Raw genomic sequence first — 13,516 nt, 5'->3', positions numbered from 1 at the left:
TGGGTGTAAAAGTTAGGGTTTTACTCCTGTGAAGAGACACCATAACCAAGGCAACTCTTCTAAAAGGCAACATTTAATTGGAGCTGACTTACAAGTTCAGGGGTTCAGTCCATTTTCAAGGCAGGAGCATAGCAGCATCCAGGAAGCCCTGGAGCTGGCGGAGCTGAGAGTTCCACCTCTTGATCAGAAGGCAGCTAAGACAAAGATATTAAGGCCCACACCCACAGTGCCATACCTACTCCCAGCAAGGTTACACTCAATAGTGCCACTCCCTGGATCGAGCATATACAGATCACCACATTCCACTCCCTGGGGGCCATACCAACCCATAGCATAATAAAAATGCATTCAGTCTAACTTCCAAAGCCCCCATAGTCTATAGCAGTCTCAACAATGTTCAAAATCTTTCCTGAGATCTATCCAGTCACTTAACTGTCATCCCCAAAGCAAGACTGGAAACCAGCTGGACAAACTCTAAACTCTGCATCTCCATGTCTGATGTCAGCAGTCTTCAGGTCTCCAATTCCTTTCCCATTTTTGTTGACTATAACAAATTTCTTCCTCCTGTGCTGGTTCTACTCAAGTCAGCAGCTTTCCTCAATAGATAGCCCACAGCTCTGGCATCTTGAACATCTTGGAGTCTCCCTTCAGTAATACAATGCCTTAGTGTTACACCTTGGTTCAATGTCTGGGATCCACACATGATCTTCTGGGCTCCTCCAAAGGCGAGGGAACTTCTCCAGTTCTGCCCACTGTAGCACTCTAAGCTCAGGTTGGTCCACTCCACTGCCATTGCTGTTTTTGGTGATCATCTCATGGTACTGGGATCTTCTGCTGCAACTGGGTTTCAGCAGTAGTCTTTCACAGGCTCTCTTCATGGTACCAAGCCTCAGCTTCTTTGCATGACTGAAGGATGGTCCCAGGCCATCAAATGCAACTGAGGCTGCACCTTCTCCAATGGCCGTCCCTGACCTCTCACAGTGTCAAGCCTCAGCTGCTCTTCATGACCCCTTCATGCCTTCAAAACCGGTACCACCTAGGTGACTCTTAGACATTACCAAATACTGCTGCAGCACAAGTACAACCTTGGCTATCTCTGAAACACAGCTTCTTTGTGCTCTCAGAAAACACCACTCTCTTAGTCACCACTAATTTCTTAGCTCCAGCTAACCAGCATCAATTGTCTTGGTAGTCTCCTCCTCTTGACTATAAAGCCAGAGACACGTGGCCAAAGCTGCTTTTGCTATGGCCTCCTTGTTCTATTACATCATCACCAGCTTTCTGTTTTCCAACTCTTTCACACTGTCTAGCATGACTATCCTGGAGCTCTACAGATTGACCTTGAATTCAGAGATGTGCATGACTTTCCTGAATGCTGGGATTAAAGGCATGTAATGTCCTACCTGGATTACTTAGAACTTGCTCTGTACTAGGCTGGCCTTGAACTCACAGATCTGCTGGCCTGTCTCTTGGGATTTAAGGTGTGTGCCACCAAGCTTGAACTTCAAATAGCTGGGTGGGATTTTTCCCCAAGGTCACCACTCCCTTTTCAATTTAATATTCTTGACAAAGGATTCGGCTCCATTTCACTTCTTGGTGCCCCTTTAATACTCGAACCATATATTTTATATTTTTCCTTTCTAAGCTTGCTATGATTGTTCAAATGCTCTCCATGAGACTGAACAGAGGACAAGTCTCTGCTGGGCTCTTCTGAGACTTGCTTTGCAGTTGAATATAAATCTTTTTACCGTAGCCTCAGATGACTCTTCAGACAAGGGCAAAAAGCAGCCACCAAAAAATCACAGAAATAGTCTCTAAAGCATATAGTAACATTCTTCTCTGAAACCTCTAGAGCCAGGCTTAAGGATGACGTTTGATTGGGGCTGACCTAAGAGGTTCAGAGGTTCAGTCCATTATCATCAAGGCAGGAGCATGGCAGCATCCAGACAGTCATGGGGCTGGAGGAGCTGAGAGTTCTACATCTTGATCCAAAGGTAGCTAGGACAAGAGTATTAGGCCCACACCCACAGTGACACATCTACCCCAACTACCCCGTCTATCCCTGGGCCAGTATGTGTAGACCATCACACTGAGAATAACTTGTGCTTTCGAAATATTGAAAATGCTCCAGTATCAAACTTTCTCCAGCAAGGCCACCCTTCCAAAGAGTTGTGCCAACTGGGAACCAAACATTCAAACTACCTCCCACTGTGAGAAAATTCAAAGGAAACAGTTTCCTACAATTTTTTATCAGCCATATGAATCACCAGTGTAATTTCCCACTACAAGGCCATCTTTAGCCTTGGGAATTTAAAAGAAGCCTTCCTGGTATTAGCAGCCCCAAATAACAGCCTGAATTCACTCCCTGGAGTGCTCCACAGTTGTTCTTTGTTCTGCCCCATTGAGGACAGTGCAGAACTGTAAGTCCCTCTTCTGCTTGGAAACCCTGAGAAGTATTCCATGATAGCAACTGTGCCTTCTTGTCCTGTTTTAAGGGGAAGAACTTGTGAAAAAGTCAAAGAAAGAAGACTTTTCTTCCATTGGAGAAGTTAAAAGATGAAACAAAATCAGAAGTTGTCTATGGGGTCTTGGTGTGAAGGAAGGGCAGTTGGGGTTTGGTTTATGTGTATGCGCAGAGGAGGGCATCCAGTACCATGGAACTAGTTACAGGTGCTGGTAAACTGCTATGCACATGCTGGAAACCACATCCAGCGCCCTGCAAAGGCTGTTAACTGCTCTCCAGGCCTGAATGTGGCAGGCTTCAACTATTAAAGAAGTCGTTCGTTTCCAAGGTCACTACATAAAGCAAAAGTAGCAGAGAAGTAAGCTGGGTTCCCTCAATACTGAATAGCTGCAGTGTTCCAGGCGGTACTTGATGGATGCCTTCTCAGGGATTATTTAGGCAGTTAAAGAAAAGTATCTTCAGAGTTTAGGGCTATTGATAAGATAGATCAGTCTATAAGGATTAATATGATACCAAACTGCAGAACATGAGAATTCTCTAGTCACGCTATCTTCAGAGGTCATTTGATGCCACTTGGATGACTTATGTGGCTTCTACAAAGCTAGAGTAGAGGAGGAGACACCCTGAAGGTGAATGAGTGCCTGGAGTGTAAAACGCTGAGCACCAGGCTTTAGGTCTCATGCATGGTTTGCCATGCGATACTGAAATGAAACTACTGTTTGAGAAATAGAAAAAGTCATCTTATTTTGTCAACCTTAGATGATTTTAATTGTGTGTGTGTGTGTGTGTGTGTGTGTGTGTGTGTGTGTGTGTGTGTGTGTGTGTGTGTGAGTGCAGGTGCTATAGAAGGCCAAAGGCATTGGATCCTCTGGAGTTAGAGTTACAGGAGAGTTTGAGCCTCTGGTCATGGGTGATAGGAACCGACTCTGGTCCTTAAGGATCTCGGTGAGCACTCTTAACCTGTGAGCCCTCTCTAACCCCATGGCAGCATCTTCTTTGGTAGATGTTTGAGTCGGCTCAGGAGGTACTTGCCATACAAGCCTAGCTTTCTGAGTTCGGCCCCCAGAAATTATGTTAAAGAGGGAGGAGAACTGGTCTTTGACATGCGTGCACAACCACATGCATGGTCCTTTGACACTCATGCATGTGTGCACATACACATAAATACACGTCAAAAGAAATTGAAAGAAAATTGAAGAATGAAAACTTTGAGTTTTAGATCTTATCTACCTTCCTCAAAAGAAAAACTTCATTGTTTTTCCCCCTTTTATTGTCAATGTGTAGGTATAAAAACTGCTTTCACCAAGAAATGTGGGGAGACTGCTTTCATTGCACCCCAGTGTGAAATGATTCCAATTGAGTGGGTATGCCGAAGAATCGCCACTGGATCTTTTCTCAAAAGGAACCCTGGTGTGAAGGAGGGGTATAGGTTTTATCCACCAAAAGTAGAGATGTTCTTCAAGGTAATCGCTTTTGTGACTTAGAATTAAAAACTCAAAATGTTGGGGTTGGGGATTTAGCTCAGCGGTAGAGCGCTTGCCTAGCGAGCGCAAGGCCCTGGGTTCAGTCCCCAGCTCCGAAAAAAAGGAAAAAAGGAAAAAAAAAAAAAAACTCAAAATGTTAAACATTGAAGCCTCTGAAACTATATGTATCCTACTAGAAATTGTGTTGATAATGTAGGATTACATTAGCAATGATAAATTAGGTGTTGGGAGAGGGTCTGTGAAAATGTTTTTTGACAAGATGGGCTAACAAAAAAAAATTTAAATGAGCAGAAATCAATAAGAAAGTTAGCATCTTAAAAAGATTTACTTGCACGTTGGCCTGGTGGTACATTCCTGCCTACTGTTTAAGTAATGGGTTGGAGAGGTGGCTCAGCCATCTAGAGCCTCCAGAAGGGAGGACCCAAGTTTGAGCCCAGCACTCAATGGTGGCTTGTAACTGTAGTTCCAAGAATCTGACGGTCCCTTCAGGCCTACAGGAGCAGTCATGCATGCAGGCAAAACACCCATAGTTACTTATAAAATGTATAGGAAAGAACGGGTATAGGAGAATTGCTATTTCAAGGCCAGCCTGAGACGTGCGATCGGACCTTGTACAGAAAGATTTTTGTTTTGTTTGTTGCATTTGAAATTTTTACTTAGGAAGGGAAAGGGGTTTTGAGTTTGCAGGAATTTGTGACTTTGGTGTTTTGTTTGGAGACAGGGTTTCTCTGTAGCCTTGGCTGCCCTGGAACTTGCTTTGTAGACCATGTTGGCCTTGACCTTAGAGATCTGCCTGCCTCTGCTTCCCCATTACTGGGATTTTTGTAAATTTAATTGTAATGTATAACAACTTATAGAGCTAACTGATTAAAAATACACTTGACATTATTCAAACTGTGTGTGATGCACATGCATGGAGGGAAACATTCATACGCAAGGGAATTATTCATTGCCTAGAAGAAATGGCTCATCTAAGAACTTAAGAATTAAAAATAAACAAAGTAGAGGCTGGAGAGATGCTCAGTATGTAAGAGCACTTGTTCAAGGTTCAAGTCCTAGCCCACAGGACATCACAGCGACTCTAGTAGTTCCTAGGTATGCAGTACAGCCTTCTGCCCTCCACAGGCACCAGGCACACATGGTGTACAAATGGCATGTGTGCAGGCAAAACACACATAGACTTAAAAAGGAAAAGTAATGATGTTTGTTTGTTTGTTTGTTATGAGCAGTCAGAATGGCAGAATGCAGCACTTGCTGCTCTTCAGAGACCAGAATTTGGTCTCCTCTTTACACGTGTAGCACATACATAGACACACAGACAGAAATGAAAGATAAAAGTTTAAAGTAGACTTTAAATAATTACCTGAATCATAGGATATTCTGGGAGATTAGATTGAATAGCAAATCTTTGATACATATTCTGGAAAGTTAAATTGTAAGATTTAAACTAACTACTCTGCCTTATTCTTAGGATGATGCCAATAACGACCCACAGTGGTCTGAGGAGCAACTCATCGCTGCAAAATTTTGTTTTGCTGGACTCGTTATAGGGCAAACTGAAGTGGATATCATGAGTCATGCCACACAAGCTATTTTTGAAATTCTGGAGAAATCCTGGCTGCCCCAAAACTGTACGCTGGTTGATATGAAGGTATTGATAAAATAAGGCAATGTAAAAGTAAACGTTGTAACTAAGAAGTGGGGGTTGGGGATTTAGCTCAGTGGTAGAGTGCTTGCCTAGCAAGCACAAGGCCCTGGGTTTGGTCCTCAGCTCTGGAAAAAAGAAAAGAAAAAAACGAAAAGGCACTGTAACTAAGAAGTGTCTTTAGTACTCTGTCATTTTCACATTATTTCCTTGGCAATGTGCTGCTTCTAGATTGAGTTTGGCGTTGATGTAACCACCAAAGAGATTGTTCTTGCTGATGTCATAGATAATGATTCCTGGAGACTATGGCCATCAGGAGATCGGAGCCAGCAGAAAGACAAACAGGTATGTGGTGTTTGACCATATTTATCAAGCTGTGATAGAGGTGAAGGGGGAGAGGATATTAGTCTTATTGATAAGTGCTTAGTTTTAAAAGTCATTTCTCAGGCTCAGCAGTTAAAAGCACTGACTGCTCTTCCAGAGGCCCTGAGTTTGATTCCCAGCAACCACATGGTGGCACACAACCATCTGTAATGGGATCCGATGCCCTCTTCTGGTCTGAAGACAGCTACAGTGTACTTGTATACATGAAATAAATAAATCTTAAAAAAAAAAAAAAGATAGCAGAAGAAAGTAATTTTCTAAATTGTTTTATTTTCTAGTCTTATCGGGATCTCAAAGAAGTAACTCCGGAAGGACTCCAGATGGTAAAGAAGAACTTTGAGTGGGTTGCAGACCGAGTGGAGGTAATTCTTCTAGCAAACCTGTTGTATTTTATCTCATGATGTCGTGGGGTGACAGACTAGCTCAGTGGTTGGTAAAGTACTTGCTTGCCTGACTTACAATTCTCCAGCACCCATGTAAACAACAAAGAAAATGCCAAATGTGGTGGCAGGCATTTGTGATCCCAAAGTTGGGCGGGCCTTCGGAGGCTGGAGGACCCCTAGGTCCTCCCGTGTTAGCCAGCATACTTGGCAAATTCCAAGCCACCAACAACCAACAGTTCTTTTCTCATCAAAAAGGAAGGAGGAAAGATGTGGCTGACCAAAATGGCTTAGAGTTTAAATCACTTACTACACAATCCCAGAACCTTGTTCAATCCCCAGAGCACATACACAGAAAATGCCAAATTTACAAAGTTCTTTTCCTTCACATTTGCATGTGTACATTCACAAAAATAAGCAGAAAAAAATTTAAGTTAAAGAGAAAATTCTGGGTGGCACCCAAGGGACATCTGAAGGTGTTCTGAGGCTTCCACACATACATACACATTAAAAATGAAAAATGTTTGAAAGCAGGCATGATGGAGCTTGCCAACAACTTTAGCTATTCTGGAGGCTAAGACATAGAGGGTTTCAAGTTCCAGGCCAGTGTGTGGAACCTGATTGAGTGAAATTGGCTGGAAAAAAAAAAGAATAAAAAGAGAGGCCTTTTAAGTTCTGTTTTCAGTGACTTTGAACAAAAGGATTGCTTTAGGAATGATCACAGCAGGCTTCGTACTCCTATGCCAGAACTCTGCCACTGAGTTAGTCATGCCCTTCCCAGATGCTGGTGTGGAAACCTGAGATCCTGTTTCACGTAAATGTTTATTACTACTGTGAATCCATGAGAGGTGAGCGTGATTCATCTGAATCATAATCACTTCATAGACCAGTGTTTCCAACTTACCTACATCTACTATTCAAAAAAGCCAACCAGCAGATTGATGAGCTAATTTGGTTACAGTGTGCTGAGGGCTCTGGCCTGGAATACTTTGCTGCTGTTCTCTGAATATTAAGAGGCTAGGAGGGCAGTGGGTTTGGAATGCGTTCTTTTGTTTTGTTTTGTGAGAGGGGGTCTCACTACATAGACCAGGTTGTCCTGCCTCCACGGTGTGGGGATTACAGTTTATGCCACAGTGCCTTGTTGAGTTTGTTGCTGTTGTAGTTGGCCAAGTTTGTTGTTTTGTTTTGAGTGATCTGTTTTGTTCTGTTCACAAAGAAAAGGCCAGCTGTGTGTGGTGGCACAAACTTAGTCCTAGCACTTGGAAGGCAGGTATGGCATCTCTGAGGTTGAAGCCAGCCTGCTCTAAATGGTGTTACTGTCCATGAAAACAAAAACACACATGCTGGGGATGGAGCTCAGTTTAGAAGTGCCTGCCTATCATGCATGAAGCCCTGGGTTTTATTGTTCAGGACTGCATAGAACAAAGTGTGGTGGCGTAAGCCTGTGACCCCAGCTTTCAGGAGATCAGAAGTTGAAAGTCATCCTCAGTTACCTGTGAGTGTCAGTCAGGTCCAGGTGGGCTGCTTGAGACCCTTTCAAACAGGGAAGGAAGAGAGAAGAGAAGAGGGAGAGAGAGACCATAAGGAAAAATAGGAAAACCATTTAGCGGGTACTTGAAGTAAGAATACAGGAATTGCAGGCTATATAACGTCCAGGCTCAACATCCTGACATACACAAAAAGAAAAGAAAAACCACGGTTACATTGACTGTCACCCATTTTTCATAGTCCTGTTTTTCTTTTCCAGTTGCTTCTCAAGTCAAACAGTCAGTGCAGGGTGGTAGTGCTGATGGGGTCGACCTCTGACCTTGGTCACTGTGAAAAAATTAAGAAGGCTTGTGGAAACTTTGGGATTCCATGTGAACTTAGAGTAACATCTGCACATAAAGGACCAGATGAAACTTTGAGGATTAAAGCAGAATATGAAGGTAAACTTTAAATAACTACAGAATTGCGGTTATTTCTGATTTGGATAAAAGATTTTAAAATACGTGCTTAAAAGAGCCTTTCCTATTTTTTAGGAAAATCATGTATCATGCGTATACTTTTGTTTTAAGATTCATTTATTTTACCTATAAGCACACTGTCTCTGTCTTCAGACACACCAGCAGAGGGCATCAGATCCCATTACAGATGGTTGTGAGCCACCATGAGGTTGCTGGGATTTGAACTCAGGACCTCTGGAAGAGCAGCCAGTGCTCTTAACCACTGCCCCCTACTTTTATACTTAATCTTTAGAAGGGATGCTTTTGAAGCCTCTAAAAGAACAAGAGGAAAACTCACAATACAGGTAGAGAGGATCTGGAAGGCTGCCTTGGCTGGATTCCCAACACCCACATCAGGCATCGCACAACTGCCTGCAACGTCACATCCAGGAGATCTGACATCTTGTGGCCTTGTGGTTACCTGCATGCATAAACTCATTCAGGCACACATGATTTTTTAAATAATCTCTGTAAACATGGCTCGGTGACTTAAGAACATGTAGCTTAGCCCCAGGAGAATCTGTCACCCTTTTCTGGCCTCACTGCACACGTGTGCATAGACACACAGCATAGAGGCAAAACACCCATACATGTAAGAACTTTTTAGAAAGAACAAGCATGAGAGAAAACAGACTGGAGCTGTGAGGAAGTGTGGTCTCTTGTCTAAGTAGCAGCACTCCTTAGCATTGACACTTGTGTGCCCCAGTGGAGGAGGAGGCCGAAGCAGCACAGCCTCTCTGGCATCTTTGTCTGGTTTCTTGGAAGCAAATAAGAAAGCTATAGTTTCAGTAGATAGTACATTAAATAAATGATAGGATATCAATGATCTAAAATACTGGAATCTGTTCACGAGAAAACTGGTTTTGTTTTTGTTTTAAAGACACACCAGAAGAGGGAATCAGATCCCATTACACATGGTTGTGAGCCACCATGTGGTTGCTGGGAATTGAACTCAGGACCTCTGGAACAGCAGTCAGTTCTCTTAATCACTGAGCCATCTCTTCAGCCTGACAGAACTGTTCTAAACAAGAAAAAAATTATTCCCTCGAGACTTCAGACCCTTTTAATAAGCTAAGAGACTCAAATTCTTTCCCAGTAAAAAATAAAAAATATAGATAAAATTTTAGGTGGACTGAGATAATGTAGGTCAGTTGGAAAAAGGTGCTTATTCAGCATGTATGAAACCCAGGATTCAATACCCAGTACCACATAAAACCAGGAGTAGGTAGCACACCTGTAATCCTAACAGTTGGGAAGGTAAAACAGGAGGATTATTGTGAATTCAGAGTGAGCCTGGGCTACAGAACAAGACCCTCTGTTAGATATAGCCAGGCTCTTAAAGATTTTGAAGTGTGAATATGCACTTTTTTGGTGCTGTGTTTTGATATTGACGATTATTGAGCCTAATGATTAAGTCTTAAGCATGTTAAGCACTTCAACTGTGGGTGCTATACGAAATATATTCTAGCACCCAGACACTAATTTAAGGAAGTGTCTACAAAATCTCTAATTCCTATTAAATGAGTCTCCTGGCACCACTTAAAAAACAACTCAACATGAGAGGTAGCTGTTCCGTTTGTGAAATTGTTCATTTTTTTTTTTTTTTTTTTTTTTTTTTTTTTTTTTGGTTCTTTTTTTCGGAGCTGGGGACCGAACCCAGGGCCTTGCGCTTCCTAGGTAAGCGCTCTACCACTGAGCTAAATCCCCAGCCCCGAAATTGTTCATTTTGCTGAGTCTAAGCAGGAATAGCAGAAGGAAGCTGAGGCAGCCATTCCCTCACTGACCTCATGACATTCCTTTTACACAACACATCTCAGAAATAGGCAAACCTGGTCTGCCTAGGTTTGCCTACAGTACACTTACGTGACAAAATGAATACATTGTGAACTTACATGCATAAGTAAGTTCAAATACCTTCTCAATGCCTTTTTCTATAGCAAACTACTTAAAGATTTAAAGCTCGTTCTTTATTATTTTTACTGTATGTGTGTGCAGATGCATATACCAGTTGCAAGAGTTGATTCTCTCTTAGGGGTTCCAGAGGTCACACAGGTCATCAACAAACACCCTTTGTCCACTGAGCTGTCTCACCTGCCCTGCACTGTTTGTACCTAGCAATTGTTTTTGTTGGAAAAAAGAATAGAAGGACCTGACTGTCTTAAAATTTCCGTAGGGGATGGCATACCTACTGTATTTGTCGCAGTGGCGGGCAGGAGCAATGGACTGGGCCCAGTGATGTCTGGTAATACTGCATACCCGGTTATCAGCTGTCCCCCAATCACAGCAGACTGGGGTGCTCAGGATGTGTGGTCATCTCTGCGACTGCCCAGTGGTAAGACCTTGAGAAATTTTTGTACTGTGTGTATAACCAGAATTTTGAGATACAATCTCACCTGTTAATAGTTGATGACATATTTAACCACAGCCTACTATTTTCAGTCAGGTTTTATAATTTTTAAATTATTTTATGCTTATGTGCTTAAGTATGCATCTTTAAGAAATAGGATTTGGGTTTATTACCATCTTTTTCTTTTTTAATTTTTCTGTCTTTTTCTTTTCTGAACCAATAGGTATTGGCTGTTCAACTATACTTTCTCCAGAAGGATCAGCCCAGTTTGCTGCTCAGATATTTGGGTTAAACAACCATTTAGTGTGGGCCAAACTTCGAGCGAGCAAACTGAACACGTGGATATCCTTAAAGCAGGCTGATAAGAAAATCAGAGAGTGCAATTTGTAATAAAGCAATTTAATTTGTAGGAGAAAAGTTACATATTCCTAGTTTGGATTTAAAAAAAAAAAAATCAAGCAAAATGATTTCACATCAGAGAAAACAATTCAGTTTATTTTCTGGCTCTATGTAGTGATATGTCCCTGTAGCCTGAGCACTCTAGAGGATCACTAAATTCAAGGCCAGCCTGAATTGTGTATTGAGACCCTGTATTTGCTGGGGAGGGGATCTTGGCACAACGCTGCTAAATTACATCTCGCTTTCTATATAGTCATTGTTGGGTAAATATGTAATTATGGAACTGGAGCAATGTGTCTGTGGTTCAAGAACCAGTATGGCTCTCCTGCAGATGCCCTGAGTTTGGCTCCCAGCATCCATGTAGACTGCCTCACAATAAATAACCTTTAACCCGGGATTTGACCCCATGGCTTCCTTATGCACCTGCTCTCAGATTCTGTTACATTCCTCCACCCAACACACACAATTTTAAAAAATAAACTTTTTTAAAGAGTATTATTTCTAAGTGGTAATAACATTTATAAATCAATAGTATTGCTTGACATTTGGAGTTGACACTTTAAAAATTAAAATATTGTGCGTGTTAATAACGTGTTCTCGCTGCGTGCTCTGGACCTTCTCAGTAAGTACATTGCTACATGAGTCTCCAGCTAAGGAATGTGTTTGAACTTTGTTGTGTTGGTTTTTACAATGGTGAGGAAACCCTAGGTCCTTGCCATGCTTTAACCCTGGTTTGTTTGGGGGTATTTGCTTGCTGTGCTTCTAAAGAAGTTGAGAATAGAGGTAGAAGAAGCTCATAAAATGGAAGAGGTGCTAAAAGGGCCTTTCCTGCGAGTTTTGGGCAATAAGACAGTTCTATATGGAATAAAGCTATTCCAGGGAAAGATGGACTAAAATACTGCTTAGCTGTTGGGAGGTGCTCTCTGGGTTGTAAACTTTTATTTTCTGGTAAAACGTTTGCCACACCTGCAATCGCATGTTTGCCCCAGCAAAACAATACAACTAAATCCAAAGAACCTTTAGATTCCCGTTCACCCTGTCTTTAAAAAAAAATCCATAAAATTTACCACTTGATTTTACAGGTTCTTTAAGTACTTTGAAGGCCTATTAAAAGTCATGTGAGCAAAGTCAAGGCTAGTCTGGGCCATGTGAGACCCTGTTTCAGGAAGGGGAAAGGGTTCCACCATAATAATAGGACACGTGCTCTACTATGTTCATAGCAGCCTTATTTATAATAGCCAGAAGCTGAAAAAACCCAGATGTCAAGTGAAGAATGCATACAGAAAATGTACATTTACACAATGGAATACTACTCAGCTATTAAAAATGAGTACTATATGAATTTTGCAGGTAAATAGAATTAGAAAGTCGTCTGACTGAGGTAAGGAGACCCAAAAGGACAATGTGGTATGAACTCACTGATGAGTGGATATTAGCCCAATAGCTGGGAATACCCACAATACAACTCACAGACCATATGAAGCTTAACAAAAAGGAAGGTTAAAGTGGATGCTTCAATGCCACTTAGAAGGGGGAACAAAATAATCATGGGAGGCAGAGGCTGGTAGGTACCTGAGTGGGAGGGGGAGTCCAGAGGGCCAGGCGAATGAATAGTAGTATGTAGCACTGGGGGAAGTCCCAGATGCTGGGGATGGGAGAGGCTCCCAGGACCCAATGGGGATGACAGCTGAAATGCCCAACAGTGGGGAGACAGAACCTGAAGAGGTCACCTCCAGTAGATAGGTATGGCCTCCAGTTGAGGTATGGGGCCACTCACCCAAGAGAAAAATTGGAGCAGAGACTGAAGGAAAGGCCATCCAGAGACCGCTCCACTTTGGGATCCATTCCATCCACAGACACCAAACCCCAACACTATTTCGGAGGACAAGATGTGCTTACAGACAGTGGCCTGGTATGGCTATCTTCAGAGACTCTGCCAGCCCCTGACTTAAGACAGATGCAGATACTCACAGACTTTTCTGATCTTTAAAGGGAAAAAATCTAGGTCTCTATTCTTAATTGTAATCCTCAGATTCTCACAGAACTTATCACCACTTAGTATATATTTTTATTGCCTATATCATGTAGGAAATGCATAGTCCAAGTACACTGGATATCGTATCTCAGCAATGTAAATTCCTATATACAGGCAGGCAGATACATAGTACTGAAGTACTCTGTGAATGAACGTGCAAGTTCCCAAAAGGGGACACAACTCCGTGTAACTTACTGGACTGATGCATGTACAGCAGCTGGGGAATCTGCTGTAGTTGGTCTTGAGTGTTCTGTAGAGGCTCCTTTGACACTGTTTAAAGGTGGTGGAACGTCTAGGCCAGTGATTTTCAACCTTCCTAATGCCATGACCCTTTAACACAGTTCTTCATGTTGTGGTGGCACCCCCCACCATAAAATTATTTTGTTGCTGCTT

General features: G+C 42.3%; 1 protein-coding gene across 6 annotated transcripts in view; it reads left to right on the top strand.

The window, feature by feature from the left end:
* Positions 1-11,682, top strand: part of Paics (phosphoribosylaminoimidazole carboxylase and phosphoribosylaminoimidazolesuccinocarboxamide synthase) — a 33,066-nt gene extending 21,384 nt beyond the window's left edge. For 3 of the 6 annotated variants that reach the window (NM_001433943.1, NM_001433942.1, NM_080910.4), the window contains 7 exon segments: positions 3,749-3,927; positions 5,420-5,599; positions 5,825-5,938; positions 6,256-6,339; positions 8,105-8,285; positions 10,516-10,674; positions 10,913-11,682. In NM_001433943.1, coding sequence (NP_001420872.1) covers positions 3,749-3,927; positions 5,420-5,599; positions 5,825-5,938; positions 6,256-6,339; positions 8,105-8,285; positions 10,516-10,674; positions 10,913-11,079 — 1,064 coding nt within the window. In that variant the 3' untranslated portion in view covers positions 11,080-11,682. 6 annotated transcript variants of the gene reach the window in all.
* Positions 11,683-13,516: the final 1,834 nt, after the last annotated feature.

This window comes from Rattus norvegicus, chromosome 14 (assembly GCF_021556685.1).
Source record: "Rattus norvegicus strain SHRSP/BbbUtx chromosome 14, alternate assembly SHRSP_T2T, whole genome shotgun sequence".
Classification (NCBI taxonomy): Eukaryota; Metazoa; Chordata; class Mammalia; order Rodentia; family Muridae; genus Rattus; species Rattus norvegicus.
This window is presented reverse-complemented; position numbering and strand designations above follow the sequence as displayed.